The 26383-nt window shown below is 36.2% G+C and overlaps 1 protein-coding gene and 1 long non-coding RNA gene across 4 annotated transcripts; both read left to right on the top strand.

The window, feature by feature from the left end:
* The first annotated feature begins 1509 nt into the window (after positions 1–1509).
* Positions 1510–14799, top strand: LOC127834828 (uncharacterized). 3 transcript variants are annotated; one of them, XM_052360887.1, is made up of 4 exons: positions 1510–1577; positions 2037–2726; positions 12511–12600; positions 13871–14799. In XM_052360887.1, the coding sequence occupies exons 1-4, from the start codon at positions 1517–1519 to the stop codon at positions 14596–14598; spliced, it is 1569 nt and encodes a 522-aa protein (XP_052216847.1). In that variant the 5' UTR covers positions 1510–1516; the 3' UTR covers positions 14599–14799. The 3 variants fall into 3 exon arrangements, with proteins under 3 accessions (XP_052216847.1, XP_052216848.1, XP_052216849.1); XM_052360888.1 differs by having other exon boundaries at positions 12511–12596; positions 13871–14077; XM_052360889.1 differs by lacking the exons at positions 12511–12600; positions 13871–14799 and adding an exon at positions 5495–5733.
* Positions 14800–18222: 3423 nt separating this feature from the next.
* On the top strand, positions 18223–20526 carry LOC127836257 (uncharacterized). The gene is made up of 3 exons (XR_008028686.1): positions 18223–18366; positions 19617–19804; positions 20220–20526. It is a non-coding gene; the product is annotated as an uncharacterized LOC127836257 (long non-coding RNA).
* The last annotated feature ends 5857 nt before the right edge of the window (positions 20527–26383 follow it).

Below are 26383 nucleotides of genomic sequence, written 5' to 3'. Positions count from 1 at the left end.
TATAGACTGAAAACATACACGCAGTAACGTTAATTGGTAACTTAAACGTTGGTAAGGGCTTAGTGGAGCTGACATGCTTCTTTTGATGTTCAGTCTCATGAGGATGGTAACGGAGTTATCGAACATGTATAGATTCAATCAAAAGCAAAATCATGTTGGTACTGTAAACTGTAACTTCTGCAATAAATTTGAGACATGCTCTGTGAAAAGGTGGTTTGATTCATGTGTGTAAAGTGTCTACCCAGATTGGCCTGTGAAGTCCGCACATGCTAATCAGTGACGACACCTTCCGCCTAATCTGGATTTTTGCGATGAATAGACTTGTTTTAATAAAAAACTATCATACAAGCGGAAAGTGTCGTCCCTGATTAGCCTGTGTGAACTGCACAGGCAAATTTTGGACGACACTTTACGAACATGCATTTAACCTCCTTTTCACAGAGCACTGCCCATCTATAAATTGCGAGCTCAGTCGTGCAATCAAAGGTTTCAAAGCACATAATGTTTATTTGACTTCCATGTGCTTATCGGCATACCGTTCATGTTTTAATTTTTAATTACAGGTTCTCTTACTTACCTGGCAAACGGTAGCCGGTCAACCGCCGATAACATGCCCTGTAAGTTTCTTGTTATTATACTATTGTGTGTGTGTGTGCGTGCGTGCGTGCGTGCGGGCGGGCGTGCGTGCGTGTGTGTGTGTGTTAGAATATGTTGAAATTGATTTCGTGTTCGCATTTTGCACATTTTTAATCGGATTTAAAAGTAGTACATTTGAACAACTCACAATTGCTATGTATAAACGTTATATCGTATATCTAAATTTGTCATAACCTTTATCTTATCTTCCGTTTAGTTTTGGTTAACCACCAAATAATTAAACGATACATGTTCTGGGGCAAATGGATAGGTTCATTTTTTCCACTTTAATTGCCCTTTTTCGTTAACTTATTTTCAAAGATTTCCCACTGTGATCAAAATGTGCAATGACATTCAGAAATCGAGATGGAACATTCTTTTCGAGGATTCTATCTTTATTTAAAATTAAATAAGCAAACATGACGGATTGCAGTAAGATAGTACCTCAAACTTTCTAGTTACTCGGTAATTTTGTAAATATGATCGATTTTATAAATAATGATAGAAAAAAACAACCTGACATATCCAAATTAAGTTTAGGGTCGGCTCAAAAGTTATGTTCTTTCGGGTTAGGGGAAGCAAGCAAACCACATTTCGTTGCATTCACCCAGTTATGTTGGCTGTCACTTAATTTGACGATTAAGACTGGTTGCTGACCAAATTTGTTCTAAATTATTATTTCTGAAAAATATTATTCGCCGTTCAAGCTTTCATGATCAGATTCGTGCCAAATAACATTTTAAAGAAAATTAAAACATACACGTATTTGTAATCAGAAAAAAATCGCTCATTCATTTCCTCAGCTACCAAAATTTTACCATTGTTCACGAGCGCATATTTACTTGAGCCGCTATGTTTCCTTTTTTGGACTCCATGTCAAATGGGCTTCACCTGCGCCATGGTGCGGCACGGAACTGAACCGCCGACACCTGGATGTATATGTAAGTGTGACGTCATGCTAGTTTGAGCATTTACATGGATATAAGTTAAAACACTACAACAGCGCAAGCTAATTTATTATAAGTTTATACATGGAAACAGACGGGACCTTAAGATCATAAAATATCTCGATGTCATGTTACATCTTGTCGTATTTTTTGGAAAATACCCAAAAGCAAGCGTTATGTTGTTGTTTATTATGCCTCGTTCTGTGATAACTAGGCTTAATGCACATGCGAATAGTGTCGTACCGGAGTATTCGGTGCAGTCCACACAGGCTAATCAGTGTAGACACTTTCGCTAAAAGAGACTTCCTTAAAACAAAATCAAATTCCATTAAAGCGGATAGTGTCGTCACTTATTGCACCGATTATGCTGGGACGACCCTTTACGCACATCTATTAAGCTCAGTTTCCTCATAACGCGGACGACGACATTAGTTTTCATGTTCTTCTGTATAGCCATGGAAGAGGCGATCATGCTGCATCAAGCGTTACAGGGCGGCCCTACCGGCCCAGGCACCGGGATTATCGCCCCTTCCCGGCAACAGACGGTTCCCAGTATGAACATGCTCGGAATCAACCAACAGGGCGGAGGCTTTAATCAACGCTTCGGTCAGGGTATTGTCGGCAGCCCCACCACTATGTTTAATCAGCAACAGCAACCAAATAGCATGGCATTTGACGATCTGAGCATGGGACCTTTTCCTTTAGGAACCCAAGGGTTCCCAATGGGCGGGGGCGGTCCATTCCCGCCAGGCATGGGTGGCTCTAATCCCTTCGGTACTGGTATGCCGCAGCAGTTCGGCGGGAGGAATGGATTCGGCGGTCCTCAGGATATGAGGTTTATTGATCCGACTACCGGGCAGCCGGTTGCGCAGCGCGGTCCATTCCCGCCTGTTATGGGTGGTCCAAACTCTTTTGCCAATGGTATGCCGCGCCAGTTCGGTGGGAGAAACGGATTCGGCGGACCTCAGGATATGCGATTCGTTGATCCAACCACCGGGCAGCTGATTCCGAAGAGCCAGTTCCGGGTAAATCAAGGATCAAATCAAATGCATGACAAGGACCATACCGGTGGAAATACTAATCATTTGCATGGTAGTGCTGGTGTAGGTGCACATTCCACGGGACAGTCAGCGGGAATCACAGGTGAGACTAATTCCATTACACCCGGTTCACTTTTAGGCGCCGTTCAGCAAGAGCCTGTCGTATCACTGATAATTGACGTCCCCGCCGCGGGTGGCGTGGGGTCGGTCAATAGGGTTGTAAGCAATGCAAACGTAAGCTCTTTAGGTAACCCTTTCTTGGCTCGAAACGAAAATCAGACGCTACGACCGGAAATGCAAGGTCAGGTTTCGTTTATTCGGCGAGACGGGTTCGGTCACTTTTACGAGTTTTACCCACGCCCAGGTAGCGGCCCAATACGCGTGAACATAACGAAAGGCGGCTTCTGTCGGCGGGGTCGGACCCCCGAACGGAATCACTGCGTGCAAGTCTGTTACTCTGATCACCAATGCCCCCGTGACCTCAAGTGTTGTCCCAGCGGCTGTTCGCTGGGATGCATGAACCCGTCAAATGCAGTGGTGGAAATGCACCCGGTCCAGTTAGCGCTACTTCAAGCGCCACCAAGGGGCATCCAAGCCCTCGATATCCATCGCTCGCCTCCTGTGCAAGGTGAGAGGGGTATGATATTACAAGTACCGAACTGTTTGTAAAAGTGGTGCCCGAAAATGTAAGGTTAGTTCGGCTGCTTCATTGCAGTTCGTGACTTGATGGGTCTTTCTTAAATCAGTTTCGGTTTCTGTAATGTAATTTCAAGTTGGCGGAGGGGGAGGGGGGGGGTAGAGTGGAGACGATACCAAGACAAGTGTCTATACGGAAATGAATGTAAGCTTACGGCAAAACACAAATGCCGAGCGGTGTTATTTAAAACTGGCATTTTTTAAATGCTATATTTTCACATATACCTTTAAATATATTCATGAAAATTGCATTCCATTGGAACTACTTAAACTCACATAACTTCGCAGGAATAAACCTAGTCAATTAAAAATTACAAATCTATTAAGTTATATTTTAAAATATTGTTCAAGCATTACAATAACGTTATATGTTCATGCGAACAATATTTGTCAATGTCATGATAGCACAAGGGAAATAAACAAATGTATGTGATGCAAAAAAGATCATATACGATCTATTAGGAACGGGATGCCAATCCAAACTACAATACATGTTCTACAAGTGGATTGTGATTCTGATAATGTGATTATGTCAATTATGGATCGACACGCATTTTTAATAGTGACAACGAGTCGACCGTTATTTCACCGACAATGTACTTTTTAAGGATGTTGAATTTCTTTTAAATATCCGGAATGCTATAATTTTTTATATGGTGATTAATGGATCTGTATCCAAAATAAATAAAAAATAAAAAAGGGGGGTCACCGTGAATAAATAATGAGATCACTCTATCAATGTTGACGTCATCATACATATCTTTAGAATACAACGTCGCGAAATGAGTCTCTCGATTATTACGTCATTGACAGGATCGCTTAATTATGATGGAATTAACAGTACGGCGACAACGCGTCGAAACACAACGGAAGTCTAAGTAAATGCTGGCAGGTGTTTTGTTGTCCTCCTCGTAAATTGCATGATAGCTATAATGTTTGTTTGTTTTTGTTTTGTTCTGTTTTCATTTATTGTGTTTGCTCTCTTTTTTATGGTGACTTACTTTTAACACTTTCTAAGTTATGTCAAAAGTCAACATTACATTACATGCAAGAATTAGATGTTTGACAATGCATGCTATATTGTTTCATTGTAATTTTCCTATAGCAACGAGATCTACATAGAAGATGTTTAGTAAAAAGAAAACATTAGCCGTTAGCGCATGATTTTGGCATGAATAAATCTGCATGATATAATGAATATTTAACATAGATTTAGATATATTTCTACTAAACAAATTTATTAAATGTTTTGGAAAGTATTTTGTTGACAAAAAAAATGTTTTAATATATTATAAATTAATCATTCACATATATACTTTATTAAAATAGCATATATAATGCATAAATAATTTTCGTAGTTTTAAAGGATGAATTGATGCCCGAAAAAGCTTGTTTGTATATGTGTAAATTGTGTAGATTTTGAAATGTATCTATATAGAAATTGCATCGTCCGTTCTTTCGTCTGTCAATCCTGTTCGTTGTTGTTTGCCATTTTCTTACTTTATATAGTCCTGATCTTATTTTTGTGCGGAGCATCTGGCAGGAAGTACTTTAGGATGTCAAGTATATGACACACCATTTAAGTTAAATTATTTAGGTATACCTAAAGGTATAAAAAAAGACTCAATTATATGCCTAAAGGCCTATAGCTTATGCATGAAGGCATGTTTTTAAGCCCACCGTCACATATTCAAATACAACTACAAGTATTTTGTAGCATAAATTCGTATACATTATATTTGAATGTGATTTTTATTTTTATAGTTTTAATTGTTTATTCAATTTAAATTATAATCATTATAATACTTTAACTGTTTGCTTCAAATAATGAAGCTTTTTGTTTAAAATGAGACTGAATGTAAAAGCTATATAAAAAGTGGTCTTATGTTTAACGTGTGCTCAAAAATAATTTTCAAATACACGTTTATGGAAATAGGCATTCTTTTGGAACCAAAGTTTGTATTAAGGCATAATTCAATGCGTGTATGCATATCCATTTGACACAAACGGTAAGGCATACGGATGAAATCTAAATAATGATCAAGGGCTCAAAAGAAACGTGCAGTGTAAACGGACCATTGCTCTTTCTTCAGAATTTACAGGATTATTTCCCTTGGTGAATTTTCTTTAATGAATGCACGAGTGTATAACGTGCTCTGCTTCTCTCGCTTCCAGGCATAGCGAGCACGTGCAACCTAACCCCCTGCCAGACGCATATCGACTGCGCCGGTGACACGTTCTGCTCCCGGGGGAAAACCACTTCCTGTCAAAACCAGCTTGTCTGTCAGCCGCCCTAAGCCCACTCCTGCTGGTCCGCCAGCGCCAAAATGACACGGCCCCTCTTTCACTTCCTGTGTACATGATCATTATTTTCGTCTCATCATCTCTCTGTGCAATAAACATGGATAGTTACAAAACTTCACCTTTTTCATTATGATTGTTTTTATTGTTTATTTTTGCGCAAGTACGAAATCGATATTGTGTATAGTACTGTTTGTTACTCGGAACCGGTCGTTGGTATGTTTATCAAATATTTATTTCCATGGTTTTAAGCCTATATGTTTGTCAATATAGTTATACAATTGATATTATATCCAGAACAAGTACTAGCAACAGCTTCTAGACGACTTGTCTCATATTGATAAATGCAAACATAAGATCTAGAAAGCTCCAGTAAAAAAAACACGAATAAAAAAAAATTAACCCTCAACTGGGCTCTAACCACTGAACCCTTGAGTAAAAGTCTAACACTTTAACCACTCGGACATCCGTGCTCATACAATCAATGGTGTATTTTATACTTTATATAAGCAATCATCGTGTTGTCACTAAAGATAACGGTAACAGCAAAACTCTCCAAATTATTCATTCGTTTCTCGTTGCAACGCTTTATAATTTCAAGTTTTTAAATCGTCAAAAGATTCATTTTACGGATATTTTAGAGCATGGCAAATGTTCAGTATTACTGTTTCCTCACAAATATCACAACTACGATGAAAATTTGCGAATCTGAAACATTTTTTTTTTCAATTTACCAAAACGTGAAAAGGCCCCTTTATTCAAAAAGAAGCAGAAGTTAAATAAGTGTGTTCGATCTGGTGAAGAATTAAGATTGGCCGTAAAGTATTCTATTACGTGGTTTGTGAGGGTTCACGATTTTGATGTGCTTCATTTAATATATTTTCAAATAAACACATTATTTCGGCAATTAACAATCTATCAACATGTATTGCCTCATCTATGTTGGCTTCTTATCGACTCTGTTACTGAATATCCACTATTAAATTAAATTCAATTCAATTTGAATTAAATTCATTGAATTGAATTGAATTGAATTGAATATATCATTCAACTGTTATGTATGCGTTGTAACAACACATTGACAAACATATGACAACAGTGGAGTTAATTATTAGGGATTTCCCTATTTTTTGCCGAATTATTCAACGATATTTACCTATCGATACATTTCTTTCAACACAACCATTTCCTGGTGTATATGCGGTTGGTGTCAGAGCGCTGTTTTTCACCTTCACCATGTCGTCTGTACTATGACTTCCGTCGAATAGCGCACGAAAAAAACGTTGGTTTAATTTACGTTTTGTCATTGTTGAACTCATACAGATAAACCATTGCGTTATTGTGTTTCTATGTATAGGAAGATATGTACCATAACGATTTGTCTCAGGAAAACCAAATAAAAATGCTATTGTGTCAGCGTAAATTTCAACTTTTAAATACAACGGTTCGTGTTTAAGCGGTCATGTTCAACTTCATTATTAACTGAGCGGTTTTGTGGTCAATCAGAGATATCCATCATTCACAATATGAACAAGTATGACATTAATGTTAATGACTGCGTGTTAATTGCTTACTTAAAATAGAAATCGCATTGACCAATCAAAACAAGTTTTCGCTCATGGGTTTCAATGATAAAATTCAAGGATACAAGATGTATCAAATATAATCAAAAACTAAGATTACGTTTTTAATAAATTCTAGGGAGAAACTAAAAATATATTTAACAAATTAGACAAGTTCCAGGGTAAACCATATATTTGAGATACCTGATACAAAAATCTTACGTTCTTTTGAAGTAAATTTGCCAAATCATCTTGTTTTATCTACTGCCCTTAAAATATGATTCCAAAACGACACACAAATTGAAAAAAAATCACCATCAGTTTTTTAATGTATTAACATACATTAATTCTAGGAATGATCGAATCGTTCGTGAAATAAATTAAATATCTAAAACAAAAACAAATAATTATTAGACGATTGTCAAAGTCAAACCATAGAATTATGGCGTAAATCAGTACCTCCAATATGGAAATTTTAGTGAAGCGTATGTTGCAAAATGTTAATGTATCATGATGCAGACAGTTCTTCATTATCAACAGTGTACGTGTTTGCACCTTCAAAAGCAGCCGAATAATTCAAAACAATAAATGGCATGTTACAATACATGTGAGGATCATTAAATGTTGATTACTTTTAAAACATTTAAAATGTGATGCAACGATGCATCGCGACGTTTTAATGGTTTTCTGACATACACACCGGGGACACATAAACTTTAAAGAGATAGAACGCTAAAGGCCTTTTTTGCTGTTAACGGAGAAATATATATTTAATATATTTAGAAACCAACAAATATGTTTTTTTTTCTATTTTTACATAAAGAGATGATATACATTATATTTATATTTCATGTATTTATTAAATTTTACGGATGTCAGAATATACGATTTCCAAATATAAACTCTAATGCCTATAAAACTCAGAAAATTTGTTTACGTTTAACTCCTAGACACTTGTCTCGGGTCTCGTTTTGGTTTTATTTCATGGGTTGTTTTGATAAATGATGGGAACACTTGTACACTAAACTGCAAAGGAATGTTTGACTGGCATTTACAAGGACGGCATCGCGTTACATATTACAAAATTAATTATCACTTTGCAGTACGAATTTTGTTTGAAGCAAAACAAATAAACACATCTAATGTTTTATTACATGTTGCATATTGTTTAGCACAAAAATGAGAATTTGATTTACTTTTCGTACTTCTTTCGATACTTTTTGTATCAAGATACATAATTAATGTTTGGTTTGTTTGATAATTATTGAGAAATGTGAAAGGGAAAACACATTATTTTCAGGTGAATTGCATATCTACATGTATCTCATATATATTATTAAGTGAAATCAACAACGTTGTATATTTTACTTAAACCTACAATTGTCTCTATCTTGCCATTGCATTAATAACATCTCACTTCCGGTTTCCTCGCAGCGGCAGCTCCAGCCGAACCCTGCGCTCAACAGGCCTGTGATAACAACCAAGACTGCACGGATAGAACAAAGCCTTATTGCTACTTCTCACCGGACTGCGCGCGCATGATCTGCCAGTCTTTGTAACCAAAAGAAGCCTAGCTTCAGCTTCAACCAAAGCCATGACGTCTACCACAAGACATGGGGTTAAGTTTTCTTGATGTTATGACGTCAGAATTTGATGATGATGTCACGTCGAATTCCGTTGCGGAGATGCTTAATCTTGTATTAATTCTTAACGTGGATTGCATTATATTAGAAACACCAGTGTGATATATTGTTATTTGACACAAAACAAGAAAGTTTTTATTCTTGATAAGTATGTTTCATATTATTTTTATTTTCGAACGTTTAGTTATATAATTTCGATTCACCTTACATTGCGGTATAACTAAATACTTAAAAGCTTTAAAAATTAAACCGATAAATGGCTTGATTTCATTAAATGTGTACCAATGTGCCTCTGCCATAACGAGTTTTCTACAATTTGCAATTGAAATACAGGCCTTACCAATAAACTTCCAGTAAATTGTTTACCTATTCAATATATCGTGTTTGGTTATTTGTGAAAAAATACTGCATATCAGGATACTTAAACTCGGAAAAACAAGCTTTATATGTGTCAGGTTCTGAGAAAACTGGGCTTAATGCATGTGCGTAAAGTGTCATCCCAGATAAGCATGTGCAGTCCGCACAGGCTAATCAGGGACGACACTTTCCGCTGTAATCGAATTTTTAGTTTCAATGAAGTCCCTCCTTACCGAAAATCTTGTTTAGGCGGCAAGTGTCGTCCCTGATTAGCCTGTGCGGACGGCACAGGCTAATCTGGGACGACACTTTACGCACATGCATTAAAGCCCCTTTTCATAAAGCGCTGCTCAATTATTTATTCAGAGATGTTTGTTTTGAATGCAAATTGTGAAAGACGAAATATTTCTGCTACCTCTGGCCCGGGGCGCATTGATGCAAAAAATCATGATTATACCAACCTGAATCATTTATATAAATATTCTTACATAACATGTTTATTATATTTTATGACTACATCTCTTTGCAAATATAAATAAATATGTGTATGTATGTAGTGGACATACTGTTTGACCAATGTATTTCTATGTAAACTTATTCTAATACCTGGTACCTGCTTATTATAAATGCTGATCACTGAATATGATTGTGTGATGGGACTTGCTTATAGATTGGGCTAAATGGCAGTTTTCTTGAATGTTGTTTTTTTATTCGAAAATAAATACTTGTAAAACTCGTGACTAACGAATATATAATACAATAATAATGTTTTATCATTCTATTATTGTTAATCGTCAATGCAAATTGATTTATTTATACCTTGTTTGAAAAATCTTTAATCTGCAATTCGTAAAACAAAAGTGTCATTAATGTTGATTTAAAGTGTATGCTCTCAAATGATCTTATAATCATTTAATGTTATTTTAATAACAAGTGATGTTTTTTGTCAGTGCCTTTAATATCATTTTTCAAAAATACAAAAATCTGTGAACAAATTCATTAAATTTCATCATCAAATATTTCGTTTTAGTTTACATTTGTGAACGCACGATATTAAATGGTAATAAACTGAAATGATGGATTTGGTTTACTTCGTTTTTACTGCGATTAAAGGTCGACTTTGTCACGCAAAGACGTTTTCAATCATAAACGTGATGAATTTATTTAGTTAAACCGAACTTACAACATATAAAACACAATAAGTTTAGCAAGTTCAATTTTAGTTCATATATTTGCTTTGAATTTTTTTTAGAGACAAAAGGCTCCCATTATCACATAATACAATGAGCCTCAATCTTGACACTATGGAAGCGTACTAGTATATGGTACACCCTGATGCTGTGAACTGTGATGTCAACATTCTATGACGGCAAGATGTGAAAAAGGTGTCAAGGCGTAAAAAATAACTCATCGTGTCGACTAAAACTATGATGGCAAGTCATTTTCACAAGAGCATGACATCAACAATTATGTCGATTAGTCGACTTAGATCATGTCGACCGAATATTTTTTCGGGTAAAGCCGGAAAAATATACGTCGAGACTTGAACTTAATGTCGTTATGGCGAGTAAAATTAAAAGGGAAAAACCTACAAAACTATGACGACATAACATGCTATTTCACAGTAAGTCGATATAAACTAATCCGGCATGACACTATTATTGGGGTGTACCATATTCTATGACGGCATGATATGAAAGTGGTGTCATGGCGTAAAAATATCTCATCGTGTCGACTAAAACTATGATGGCAAGTCATTTTCACAAGAGCATGACGCCAAAAATTATGTTGATTTGTCGACTTAAATCATGTCGACCAAATAATTTCCGGAAAAGCCGGAAACATTTACGTCGAGACTTTTACTTAATTTCGTTATGGCGAGTGAAATTAAGTGGGAACAAGCTACAAAACTATGTCGACTACCATGTTATTTAACAGTAAGTCGATATAAATTAATCCGGCATGACCATGTTATTGGGGTGTACCATATACGCTTCCTTAGGAAACTGCGAGCTCAACCTCTCACATCTTAGATAAGTATTTTGACGCATTTGTGGTCCCTTTGAAAGTTTAAGTTTCGTCCCAGATTAGCCCGGGCACTCTGCACATTTACTGGATTTATGCTAAGAAGAGACAACTTAAACAGGAAAAAAATATTACCGCGGAAAGCGTCGTACCGGACGCACAGGCTAATCTTGGACGACACTCTACGCACTTGCATTACGCCCGATCTTACACTCAAATGAAATAACTATTTAGAACATGAACTGAATTGAACAACTGTTCTAATCGATCACTAGAGAAAGTGAAACAAGAGAAAAACCTTTGCAACTAGCAATACCTATTTATCAACGCACAACTCATCAACAAGGGCTTCACGTAATTTTGAAACAAAAATAGTGTACGTCAGAAGAGTTTAATCGCTGTATTTTGCCTAACCCTTGAATAAAGAACCAACTATTTACAAATAATAAGTACTCAGATATCTGAATGATTTACGAATGAGCTACAATGAAATCTAGCACCGATCTCTAATTCAAAATGACTTGGGAATTCTATTTTTACTACACTCAACTAATTTGTTTTTACCTGTTTCAAGCATATCCAAGTTTGAATGTTGGTCACGTGGGGTGAAAAACAATATCACTGGAATACATGCATATGCTTGAATAATCGCGCATACTGCCGTCCATATCAAAATAGAAACAGGACATCAGTGTAATAACCCAACTGTTGTGATATGGTGAGTGCTTGTGTTTAATTTTTGTTAGCTTTTGTGATTTGTTTTTGTTTGTTAACATGTCCCGGCCAACATAAATGAATATAGTGCATTTTAGAAGGACGTTGGTTCCATTACACTCACATGACGTTGACTAATCAAAGAGGTTTTCGGTAAACGCATTCAATGTAAATCAGTACGCTGTAAAAAAACTTGACATGGACGGCATATACACCTAAGGCGTTTTGTACGGCACAGTCAACTTACTGTATACACGTAAATTTTCCCTTTAAGCTCCACACGCCAGCGCGTGTTTAAAACTTTATTTATCATTACGTCACCAAATCTGTATTGTGTTATAAATTGTATGTTGTTTGTTGTATATTGGTAAGTACAATTTCAACAGAAAACTATTATGTCAAAATGATGTTGTATACCTTAGTACGTTGTATTGAGCATCGTTCTTGTTTGCTTCTGACAATACGATGATATTATCAATGAAACGTTTGCTGTGCGTTCTATAACAACACATTTTAAATTTGTAAAACATTCCAAATTGTTTCAAGAACTATTATGTCGCAACATGTTACGTGTGTGATTATTTTTCAGCTTGCCAGGTGACTAAGCGGTGTTACCCAAGTCACGTGTGTGTCCGCACGTGGTCAATAGCACGTGGTGTGCACGTGGAGCGATGCGTAAGTAAGTAAACCGCAAGTACGAAATATGCTTCAATTCAACCTACACTGATCTGCAGTTCGGATGTAAAGTTATGTTGCAATATCAGCATTGGGCGTTTTGCATGAATTCACGCTTTGTATTTTACATATTTTACTGCACTACCAACCGCATTAACTAATACAGGGTGCAGAATCAACGGGTTTTTGAAGGGTTTTACACACGGGCTGGACAGAATGTAAACACACTGTTAAGAACTTTATTTTTTCAAATATCTTAAGTTAATGAAATACATTTTTAAAAATCTTAAGTGCATAAATAGACAGTTTTTCTTGCAGTTTGTGCCGATATCTAAAGGTATAAGAAGAACTCCTTGAATACGTCTGAAATCGGTGACAACATATCACGTTTCGTTATGCATAACCGTGCAGTTCACAATCAAACTTTGCTCTATAACACTGGCATATTGAATAAAGTAATTCTGATGTATTTCACGTTGCCATAAGCAGCATAAAAATCTGTCTTTTATGCACTGGCTGAAATTCTTAAGAAAAAATTGTTTTACAAAGTTATTTGAAAAAAGCACCACTTTATACCGGTGTGTTAATATCCATTAACGTTTAATTGGGAACCCCAAAATGCACGTGATCCTGCACCCTAAATAACTCAAAGCCGGAATCTGTTCCGCGGAAGGATTCTAAAAATATATATCTTACGGAGATTTCCGGATAACTATAGTCGATCTTTCTGGATTGGAAACCCCTAAGGTTTGAATTATTCACCAGTTAATACTATTCCTATAAGGGCGGGAAGACTGCCCACGGCATGCTATGAGCACAGTCTATATTTCACGAAGCGCGTTTAAGAATTATATAATGTAACTTAAATTCTTAAGTCTTTTTTATCACAACACGTTTAAAAACGTGAAAATCTCAGTTTAGAGTTAGGTTTTGATTACAATTTGTACATGTGATCATAACGTTATGTAAAAGTCCATGATTAATTTATTCAACCGTGATGATCGGACGCTTTTCTGGGAAAACAGGACTTAATGCATGTGCGTAAAGTGGCGTCCCAGATAAGCCTGTGCAGTCCGCAGAGGCTAATCAGGGACGACAATTTCCGGTTTTATATAATTTTTGGGACATGAAGTCTCGTCTTAACTAAAATCCATTTACAGCAGAAAGTTTGCGGACTGAATAGCTAATTTGTGACGACACTTGCAGTTGCATTAATCCCAGTTTCTTCAAATCGAGGCTAAAAAAGATTTTCTTACTGTTCTCCTGCCAAATAGCACCCATGCAGCTGGTGTCGGCGCTACAAAACATGCAAGAGGAAACACGACAGCACCTCCGCCGGCAACGCCTAGCCCGAGAACGAAGCACTGGGGACGAAATATTTAGAATGCGCGTAAGACAAACTTCAGCCGAAAATCTACCGACCGCGCATGCACGAGAACTGTTGGAACGTCCAAGATTAGGAACCCAGGAGATTGTCAAACCACCGGTGAGTCAGGAACCAGTTCCGTCTGTGCTTCCGCAAGTCGGCAACGATCCGCCGCCCCTCATGCTAACGATACACCAAATGACAACATTCGAAGAACAGGGTACGTCTAACCGACAAATACCCCCACCTTCTAAAGTTGCAATTGAAATCACTAAGGTAACACCACGTGGTTCTGATTTAAGAGCTGATTCCAGAGATTCAGCAGAAACGTACACTACAGGTAAGCCCTTCAAACCAGATCCTTCCGGAATCAGTACTTCTGAAAACACGGAAACTGTTCCAACCACTCGCTCGTTTGAGCAGACAGCGAGCCCTGACGCCGTCGAGCAATTCGGGTTTTCAGAGCCGCCAAACGAAGTAGTCCAGTCGCAAACAACGCCTGCAGTAACGGCGGTGGTCCCGGATGTGACGTCATGCCAACCGTGCACAGATCACGCAGATTGCAATGACATATTCAGTTACTGTATCGTGCGAACAGGCTGTCCAACCAAAGTGTGTCATACTGTTACGCCGTAAACAAATGAACTTGACGCCGTCGCATATTTATGTTTACCCTGCGTTTTTGCCTATTTGTGTCATTGGTTCGCATCTACAAAGTTGTTTATGTAAACTTAAATAAATTAATGAAAAGCATCAATCTGAAATCTAAGTCGATCTACGAATCGCAACCGGTGTAGATTTTTGTCTTAGTTATACTCCGGTATAGAATCAGCATGAGCCCCCTAGCTGTCCATGATAGAAGTGGTAAATATGGACTTCCCACATAAAAATACCGAGTAGATTGGAGAAATACTATTTCATATAATTTAGTTCATATTTCCTATAGGAGCAAGGCGGATGGGACATTAAATTATATATGTGTCGCACTCTGTGAAAAAAGGGGTTTAATGCATGTGCGTTAAGTGTCGTCCCAGATTAGCCGGTGCATTCCCCACAGTCTAATCAGGGACGATACTTCCCGCTTATATGATATATTTCTTTAAAAGAAAGTCTCTTCTTATCAAAATCCAGTTTAGGCGGAAATTGTCGTCCCTGATTAGCCCGTGCGGACTGCACAGCTTCATCTCGGACGACACTTAACGCACATGCATTAAAACCTTTTTTCGCATAAACCCTTTTTTCGCAAAGCACGACACTTTTTTTTGTGATGTATTATATACTCGATTTTCACAATGCCTGCATTGAGTTTAATGTCTTGAATGCTTTTAAAAGAACATGGTTAATTAAACGCAGAATGGTTGGGTTTCAATTAGAATCAAATGAATAGCATTCTTTGTTTTTTGTAAACAAACTAGGTTTGTTTCGTGTTTTATATCTAATGAATACCTAACTAATCACATGTGTGTGTGTTTTTCAAATACGAACGGAACCGTCATTGAAGTCGACAATTGTTCATTTCAAGCAGTTGCACGACATGAGTATTAGAAAAAAATATTTATTCATTCGTACTCTACTTCACATTGATGAAACACGTTGAGTAATTCAATTAATTGCCCGAGGTTAAGTGCTCATTAATCTGTATCAAATAGTGTGGCAAAAACACAAAATAACGTCTTGCACTTCTTCACAAAATAAATAATACTCCTATAGATGTTATTGTTGATATACCAATACTATATGTGATGCAATGAACACATGTCAAATTATATAAGTATCAACAATTTGCCTAAGTTAGAGGGCACATTACTATGAAAGGAATATCGCAACTTACAAAAAAACAACTTCTTGCACTTTTGCATAGCATAAACAACATATCTATTAAATTGCATGGTTATAATCAGACAAAAAAAAGACAACACATGTATGCTAAAATATGATAATGTTTAGTTCAAAGGCATATCACTCTGCAAAGCATATTTCGAAATACATAAATATTAGGTCTTGCACTTCTACAAAGTATACACAACATGAATATATTAAGTTTCATGTTGATAAGCAGGGAACTATGAGACTAATTTGCGTCGAAATGTACCGATGTGCAGCGTAACAGATCAACTGATCACCCGACAGGCCAACCAACCGACCGACGGGCAAAGTGATTCCAGTATATCCCCGCACACGTGTGGTGTTGCGGCGATATACGTATTAGTTTAAACCTATTTATTTTAGCTCGATTGCATAGAAAGTAACTTATTTGAAATGCTCTCGAGTCCGTTTCCTGGGCCTAGAACCAGTACTTGGTGTCTATATGGGAGATCGAAAGAACGCTCCCACAGCGGGGATCGAACCCGTGACCTCCCGGTCGCTAGGCGGACACCATATCCATTACACCACGGCGACCTTTGTATTATTGTATGTATGTCTATAATCGTCTATAATCGGCCCGCTGCCGACATAACGGCCCGAGGGCCTTTGGCCCGAGGGCCATTATTCGGCAAGGGCCGATTGTAGACGCCCGGCCCAGCTCTGTCGTGTGTTATCGTTTATATCACATATCATACTATTTTGGTCCTCCACGAACATTTATACAGAAACAGCTTTCCGTACTTTTATTTTCATTCAATTGATTACGCAGTTTATGACGTACCTCATGTGACGTCATTTCAATGACGAAACTACCTAGACTAACAACAAATCGGACTTGGAGTGTTTTATTTAACAGTTAAATATTTTGTTAAGCATCGAACGATTAGTGTGTGTGTTTACGATGGATTAATATAATATTATGAATGTGAATAACAGTGTTGGGATATAAAACTGGAATGAAACTGGTGAGACTGCATTTTCGTTTTCGTTAAAATGTCGACTCGAATAACGCGATGTTTTGTTGAACAACTGATGGATTATGCCTAAATTTAAAATAAGCGTCAGTGAATGGTTCTTTAACTGTTTGAAGGAAATCGATGTTGAATTTAAAGGGTAATTTCTTTGATGAATACGTCCTTCCTTTGTCAGTCGATCAAAGAATGTCTATCCTCAAAGAATTGCCTGCTTACATCAAGTCCTTTTAAATGGAAAAGATGGATGACGATGAAGAAATTTGTCCAGATTCGTCATGGAAGCAAATTAAATTTTACGAAAATAAACATGGTTATAACACAACTTCGGTGAGTAGAACAATAACCAGTAGCTGATGTTTTACTTCTTTATGGCTAAGACTGAATGTGGACGCCATATTGTTCAGTATTAGCCGCGCGATCCCATTCTTTTATGATATGAAAAATCGGCCCGGCTAAGCGGGCTGATATGATTTATATCGGCCCACCGGATATGAATAACGGCCCGCTCGCGACGTCATTTTGTTACTATTTATAGTAACGATATGTGATATATAGAGAATATATGGTTGGTGACTTTTGATATCATGTGATATAAGACGAGTCTGATATGGCGTAGGAAAAGGCGAGGCTTGCCGAGCCTTTTCACACGCCATATCGGACGAGTCTTATATCACATGATATCAAAAGTCACCAACCATATATTCTATTTATTATGCCACATTTTAAAGTAAATAAGAAAATATTCACAAAACAAACAAAAACAAACAACCGCTAAATTCATTGATAAATATGCAAATTAGTAGCAACCTGATTACATCCGCTAGCGTCTATGCATATATATTTACACATAAAAAAATAGTTCGAAAGTAAGCAACAATCAATCAAATTTAAACGCACATAATACAAAAACTATAGCGAGAAATCGAAACTTAAAAGAACAATTTCTGCACTAAAAACACAATACCAATATTTTTTTTACAATAACACATTCGACATGTACTTCCAAGAGTACACACCAACCGCTATTTTCAAAGCGAATGTGTAGAGTGAAAATTTCAAACAATAAATACAATAATCAAATGGAACGGGATTTTAACGTAGTGTGCAATTTGGAAGTGATAATAGTGATTTATTTTTCAACTTGTCCATCTCCGTAATATACGTTTAGTTGTGAGATGTTCACAGTTTTCCCCAAAAAACAGGCCTTCACATGCGAAATCAAAGTGGGTGGGGAACGTGTATTTCGAGTCGCTGGAACTTCATAATGAAGCTGCTTTTGTGCAATATTCAGCGACGTTACCAGCTGTGTGTTAGACGAAACGAAAATGCTTTGGTTTTGCATCGTGTTTTGAGACTGTCACGGTGACATGATGGATTAATTGCTGTTTGACTGACAATAAATGAACATGTTTGTGTTTGGAGATTGCTGAGGTTAATATCTTAACAATTGGGAAATCTCAACATAAGTTGACTGCCAGTTTGACCACTGATCTGCATAATATCAGTGGGAGAGCATGCTGAATCCCGCAGCTTCTGCACCATATGTTTCCTGTCCGAATAGTTGGTAAGTTTCATTGTTATGTATGCATACTTAAACACACATGTTTCATTATTTGTGCCATTTTTTTACACCCATTCTCATGCTGATGAACCAATGATCAGTGCCAGTTGTTCTACTGTCGCGAACTGTTTATTCAAAATTGTGGAAAAATGAGTTGCGCACTGTTCGAAATTGTGAAAAAATGAGACACGCACTGTACCAAAATTTGAAAAAATGAGTCGCGCACTGTTCAAAATTGTGGGAAACATTAGTTGCCCACTGTTCATTATGATTTCAAAATTGTGGAAAAATGAGTCGCACACTTTTCATAAATTAAATTTTGAAAAAATGAGTCAAGCGCTGTACAAAATTTGTAAAATGAGTTGCTCACTGTTCAAATTTTTGCAAAAAAATAAGCATGCACTGTTCATTCAAAATTGTGGGAAAATGAGTTGCGCACTGTTCAAAATTGTGAAAAAATCATGTCACGCGCTGTACAAAATTTGGAATAATCATTTGCGCACTGTTCAAAAATGGGGGACAATTTTGTGGGGCACTGTTCATTCAAAATTACAAAAAAATAAGTCACAAACTCTTCAAATTGTGAAAACACATGAGTTGCGCATTGTTCAAAATTTGTAAAAATGAGTTGCGCACTGTTCCAAATTTGGAAAAAAAGGAGTCGCGCACTGTTTATTCAACATGGTGGAAAAATGAGTCGCGCACTGTTCACAATTTTAAAAAATGAGTTGCACACTGTTCAAAATTGTAAACAAATTGAGTCACGCACTATTCATAAAAAAATTCACTGTTGAAAACTGTGAACAAATGAGTTGCGCGCTGTGCAACTTTTTTGAAAACATGTGTCGAAAACTGTTAAAAATTGTGTCGCCCACAGATCAACATTGTGAAAAAATGAGTTGCAAACTTTTTTTAAATTGTGAAAATTTGAGTCCCGAACTTCTTTAAATTGTGAAAATTTGAGTCGCAAATTTCTCAAATTAGGAAAACAAACACATATTCCCTTAATAAGCAAAAAAAGCCCTGAGTCCATAATAAAAATATTTTAAGTTAAAAGAAATTCTTAATTATTTTAATATAAAGTGGAGTTTATACATTTTCATTTTGTATTAATAATATTGTGTCTATTAAAGTTGTAATTTGTTCAAGTTGTGCAATAAAAATGTTATTAAAACACTCTATTTTGAAATGTTATCTCCTGTTGGATTTGTTTTATTTTATTATAATATGAAATGTTTTTCTTTTAATGGCAGAAAGTTGCGACCACACATTCCATGGGTGATGATATCTACCAAAATTCTTGGCGGCACAGTTCTACCCTCGTCAGTTGCACTTGTCCGAGTCTTTCTCTGCCTCTCAACCAACTCGAGATATTCCCCCCCCCCCCAACTGCATCCCGGCACAGCTTCACATCAACCCATCTAATTAATTTGTCGTAAAGGTAATTCTTTTTTGTCAACAAATTTATTTTTGAAAGTATTTATGTAATTGTTTTATCTGAACATGTTATAAATCTATATGTCACTATATTTATAAAGTTTCAATTTTAATACAAATTATATATCTGGATTTTTATTTTTAACCCTTTGCATGCTGGGAAATTTGTCGTCTGCTAAAATGTCGTCTGCTGAATTTGTAAAATAAGCATTTTCTTCATTTTTTTTCAAAGATAACTATCAGAATAGCAAACAGTTTGGATCCAGATGAGACGCCACGTTTTGTGGCGTCTCATCTGGATCCAAACTGTTTGCAAAGGCCTTCAAAATTCGGTTCCAGCACTGAAAGGGTTAAAGCAGTTATGCAATGAATGTTTGATGATGTTTTTTCTTCTAAAGGAATCTTTATTTTATTTTCAGGTTGACCACACAAATTTCCTGTTTGGTTGTGGAGATAGAATCATTTTTTTTTTGTGAAAGTTTGATTTCAGACACTTAAAAATTGAAATTGTCATGTATTATTAGGCATGGCAGGCATTAGCAAAGCATCTCAATCAAGTATTAATTATTTTACTTTGTCAATGTTAATTCATTGTGTATGCTATTCACCTGTTTGCCTTGCTTTTTATAAGAATGACACAAAAAAGGAAAGCATTTGTAAAGTATTAGTTAATTTTTTTTATATAATCTTAGACGAGATGTTTAGTGAATATTTGTCATAAATTCTTCTTCAACTTGATCAATTTACAGAGGCGTATTTAGGTGGGGGGCTAGGGGGCTAAAGCCCCCCCCAGCTGGCTGGCTAGACACGATTTTTAATAAAAATGAGCCCCCTACAGTTTCAATCCACTTGTGTATTTCCTGTCATATGTCCCTAATTAAGCCATAAAAAGCTGTAGATTTGTGTGATTAGCCCCCAGGCATGTGTACAGACGATCTAACCTTCGTCAGCTAAAGTGCACGCTTCATTGACTGTAAGTAATAAACTGCGCTATTTGATTGGCTGAAGAAGATACATTCAACTTATGAAATTCATCCATATTTAGCTATATTTAGCTATAGATAAATGTTTACAAATGGCTGCCGCGTGAGACTTGTGAAAAACAATCTTTCAATTTGTAGCAATTAAAGAGTTTAGACGAACGCAATGGACAATCATTATTATTTTTTCGGTAATTTCTTTGATGAATTTAATTGGTATTAGCTCTTTAGAGTGATAATCCTTTTGAGTAACAAGTTATTGTCAGTGAAATTCAACTGCACACTTAATGAATGGCATTTTTTTTTTGATTTGGTTTTTGTTACAAATCGGGCTAACTGCTTTGATGTTCATCCATAGTTTTTAAAATTAAAAAGACTCAAAAATGAAGAATTACTATGCTATATGAAACTAAATCATTTTCTTAAAGCGTGACAGCATCGAGGCAGCAACACCCGAATTAAACTACACAAGAAACCTAACGATTCCCTTTGTTGACACTTTTGTGAATGAAATGGACACCCGATTCAGTGATTTGCAGACTAAGGCAGCCATGGGATTGAAGTTTATACCTGAACAAATGTGCTCCTCTCCTGTCAGTACTAGTGACCTTGAATGGTTCAATGATGATCTCCCTTCTCCTCAGTCCCTCCCTGCCGAGTTGCACTTTATATGGCAGGCTAGGTGGAAAGGTGTACCCAACCCACCTACTTCCCTTCAGGGCTCTGTTGCACATTGTGATTCCCAGCTGTACCCCACCATTTACACTATTTTGTCCATATCATGTGTGTTCCCTGTCACATCATGCGAGTGTGAAAGGAGTATCAGTGCCCAAGGACTTGTTAAGACAAAACTAAGATCATCAATGGGTCAGGACAGGTTGTCCGCTGTATGCCTGCTTTCCATTCATAGGGACATGGACATAAACATTTTAATGTTGTACCTAAGTTGACCTAGTAGGATATCCAACAAGGTTTAATAGGAGGTCCACCCATCTAACTCCGTTAAAAAAGTTATGGATAAAGATAATGTCTCCCACCACTTAAGTGGTTTGAGAGACAATTGATTTACCCCTGTGTGTCTGTCTGTCAGTGCGTCTGTCACACTTGATGTGTGAACTCAAGTTCTTATTTGTTTCACATGCACTTTTATCATGCAAAATGCTGATTAGATAGCAGGAAATCGCATCATTTCAATGTGCCATTTCAAAAAAAAATCGACGACGGAAGGGGAAACCCCTCCCGCACCCTCCCCTGTTGAGCCCCCCCTCTCAAAATTTTCTGGATACGCCTCTGTCAAATCTGTCATATTTTATTTAAAACGTGTTAAGTATATTTGTGTTACGTTTTAAATATTTATCATTACTGTTTTAAATTGTGTTCATCTGCAGCCAATGAATGGTAGGCTAGCGGTGCACATTTGTATTTGTTTAATTTTTTTCCATTGATTAATGCTCATTTAATTTATATTTCCCTATAGATATATACTTAATAAAGTGTTAGTTTTGTTTAAAAAAACAACTTATTGTTTATTAATGTTCTAACTTCTGAATAAAATATGAATCGCTGTTTGTTTCCATTTAAATCAAAGAAGCGACATACCACGCCTACAAAAAAGTAGTTCTCAGAATGGGCGGGGCTAAAACATGGAACGCTAAAAAAAATCATTGAGTAAACCAAATATGGGCGGAGTTTTAAAACGGATATTGATGGGCGGAGCTTAAAACTGTGATCGGATGGGTATCCGATAACACTTTAAAATATCATGTCAGCGTCTCCAACGTAAATGCGCTGTCGTGGCATAATAAATACGTATTACGTACTTATAACCGTTGGTGAATTTTGATTCACAAAAAGATTTGCACATGCTTAAATCTGCCATTTCTGGGGCTTAAATAAATCAAACATGATTCGAAAATAGTGTTCATACCATTGCTTCTGTAGAATCACCTTACGTGTACAGGCTTTTTCCGCCCTATGCCACGGGTCCGAAATTCGGCCCCATTCCCAATGCAAATCTGGTTGTTTTTTTCCCAATTGAAAAAAAAAATTCCCAATTAAAAAAAAAAAAAAATATTTTATTTTTTTATTTTTTTTACCCTTTTAATATATAAGTTGACCTGATCTGGTGTAGAAAATAGAAAGTATTGCATAATTAAATTATCTGTTGCCTTGAATTTGTTTTAAGAACTGTAAAATATGTTAATGATTATTTAAGACTTTCCTTTTTTTCCTCAAAATCCGGCGCTTCCCGCGATTTTTTTCACCTCAAAAAGGCCAAGCCTTTTTCTCAAATTCAGATTAAAAAACCTGCACTAATCACACATGTTCATAATATTTTGTAAAATTTTAATAATAAGTTATCAAAATAGTCGTTATTTACCAGTTAACGGCTTCTTTGAAATATAAGAAACACTGTTTTAAATAATTTACATGCGATAATTTTTCCCAATTGAGTCAATTTTGCGATTAATTTTTTTCCCAAAATGGGGGTTTTCACGACGCGAAATTCCCAAAATTACAGTGTGGCGTTTTCCCAAAATGGAGCGGAAAAAGCCTGGTGTAAATACATACAAAAATCGCTATTTCAAATTACTGAAATAGAATACCTGTGAATTATAAAATTTGTATTCGGACGGTGGAGAGCAAACGACAATGTTTTAAATGTGCGCTTGATTCCTTTTTTCCCACTGGCAGTTGAGCAGTTAATTTGAAGATGTATTGCTTGAATATCTTATATTTGTGACAAAACCGACACGTATGTGCGTACAATACCAAATATCGAGACATAGCAATTTTCTTTCGAACAAGCTAAGCGGGTATAAAGGAACAAATTGTCACACAAATGTTCCACCGTGTAAATGACATCATTTAAACATAACTGCGTCTAGGGCGCATTTCATCATACGTCATGTCCTTCCAGTCAATCATTCAAACACGGGCATCGCAAAATCATAACTCAGGGGTTCCACTGGCCCAAAAAAAGTTGTCGCCACTTTTTCGCGGCGTGAATACTGTCGGTTATTCCACCTTATTAATAAGAACAATCATTTTAAGAAACCTTACTACATTAATGTCATTGACTATATTATCACTTTAAAAAGTATGTTATTTCATAAAAAAACAATAAGTACCTTCATTAGTCATACCTTCATAAGTCTTAATAAGCTTTATTTGTATATAAATAACATTTTTTCAACTTGATTAACAACACAGATAACCAAAATAATATACTAATGTTAACATCAATGTATCAAACAGTATGCTGTAAAAATGTTTCGAAATTAATTATTTAAACATAAAATCACACCAATGTTCATCATTTGAAAGGGAATCAGAAAATAAAGCATCTCACTTCAAATTGTTTAACAGTTATATTTGGTCGTTTGGACATGATATACATCAGCTTCTGTTGTTAACAAGTTTTCTGTTAGTGGTGGATGATTTCCAGGTTCAATTAAATGACTGTTGTTCACGCCTTTTTCCTAACAGAAAGGCCCAGATAATTGCCACAATCCATTCTAGTTGCCTGAAATAACATAAAACATATTTTTACAAACTATAAACATCAAACCCACACATAAATGTCCCTATCTGTAAATGTCCGAATTTAACATATCCGAAATATAGTACATCGAGTGAATGTTTTATATTTAATTCAGAAATTGTTGTTATCTTAATCAATGTATATCCTTCCCAGAACATTACAATAATGAATCTATTAAAAAGAAATGCTCACAAATACCTGTTGAAACAAGTTTTTATTTGTTGATGTGGAGAAATTAAATGCTTTTGCCAGCCCCATGGTTTTGATTTTAACAAAGAAATAGCGGCCCTAATAATCATTACAATTATTGATCGTCGTGACAGTTTGTCCCCGTGTTACTTAACTTATTGCTCAATATCATAAAGGAGCCGTTAATCCGATAATAACCCCCATAAAACTTGACAATAGCAGTAAAAACACCGTTTGTAACACTTACACGCTTCGATGATTTCTAATGCACTCTGCACTGTATGTCGCTTACATCGTCGTAAATCAATATTTACAACTGACAGACGCTGGCCGCTAATGCTCGGTTTCGTGCTTTCGACTCGCAGAACATTTTCAGATAGGATTTTACCGATTTTTTGAAATTCGCCACTTTTAAAAAATTGGAGCCACATTTAAAAATTTAGCGCCATTTGGCGCCAATGGCGATCGACAGCGGAACCCCTGCATAACTTCTTCAGAATCACCAAGTATGATATTGCTCGTATACACACTAGACATCTTTGAATTAGTGCAAACATGTATTTATTCGCGCACACGATCGACATGGTATTTCGTGTTGTAATTCATCATCAACTAAACACGACATGGGAAGCATGTGATTAATTTATACCGTACATATCGATCACATTGCGTACGCCATCGCGGTCGCCTATTATTAACGTATATCCAGTTTGAATTTTAGTTGCACAGTACTCGAATGTACACCAAGAAGGTGTTTTGACTTTCAATAATCCGTATTATTATTATTATCATGAGTGCTTCAAATCGTGTCAATGACCAACACCATATTATTCAAGATGTATGAAATGACAGCATGTGCTGTCTCTTCCTTACGAAAATTGAGTGTAGGCGGAAAGTGACGTCCCTGCACAGGCTAATCTGAGACGACACTTTACGCACATGCATTATGCCCAGTTTTATCAGAACGACGCTCATATTATCCATGTTTAGGTAAAACATCGGTGAGAGGCGAGGAAGACCACCGTGAAGAATTCATCTGTTATAGTAAATGCGTTAACGTACTGTGTAGTACTACATACCAAAGCAAATACAGATTATAAGAAACGAGCTTTTTCATACCATAGCATGAATATCTGGAACAGTATACAAATTGGATTAAGAATGTCATGCTCTATCTCTGCTTTTAAAAGGCAATATAAAGCACATTTATTTTCTAATCAATTATATGTCATGTTATTTTCTAATCAATGTTATTTCATGTGTGTCTGTCTAAAAGACAAAATGTGTGTTATGTATAGTTGTAAGAAAATATTGTTTGAATGTTTTACTTGTTATAGACCTATGTGTGTATGTTTTTTTTTAAGAAGGCCACATTTAAACAAAGTATTGATTCATCTGCATAATATGTATAATGTGTCATTGTCTTAATGTGTAACCTTCTGTAAATTTATTATTATTATTATTATTATTAACGACAAAACCCTTTCATAAACGGCTAACGCTTCAACATCTGGTTGGTTGAGATAAATTCCCTTCCAAAACAAGTTTGGAAAACAACAAGACCATATGAGTATGAGCGCCCTTTTAAACCAGTTTGTATTGTTCAATTGAACATAACATTCTTAATCAAACACTATTTAACGTTATATTTGGCTGAAGCTTCGATATAAAACAAAGGAAGTTTAAGCTATTCTCATGCAGAAAATATTAGTACTAGTGATTTGCTTTTTTTAAATTCTGATGGTTTATTTAACATCGAAATTTTGAAAAAAAAAATAGTTTGCACTTCTTAGATTCGGATTTATTGCGGGTTTCGATGCAACATATTGGGCGAAGTCGTAATAAATAGTTTTTTTTATCATTTTTTTAT

This window comes from Dreissena polymorpha, chromosome 6 (assembly GCF_020536995.1).
Source record: "Dreissena polymorpha isolate Duluth1 chromosome 6, UMN_Dpol_1.0, whole genome shotgun sequence".
Lineage (NCBI taxonomy): Eukaryota > Metazoa > Mollusca > Bivalvia > Myida > Dreissenidae > Dreissena > Dreissena polymorpha.
The sequence above is the reverse complement of the archived record's forward strand: the minus strand, read 5'-3'. Positions and strand labels throughout refer to the sequence as shown.

Bases quoted from the DNA above. Each gene is read 5' to 3' on its own strand.
- LOC127834828 (XM_052360887.1), top strand. From the start codon at position 1,517: ATGGGCTTCACCTGCGCCATGGTGCGGCACGGAACTGAACCGCCGACA. The intron at 1,578-2,036 runs GTAAGTGTGACG...TCTTCTGTATAG, and splicing joins GCCGACACCTGGATGTATAT to CCATGGAAGAGGCGATCATG. The intron at 2,727-12,510 runs GTGAGACTAATT...ATTATTTTTCAG, and splicing joins ACAGTCAGCGGGAATCACAG to CTTGCCAGGTGACTAAGCGG.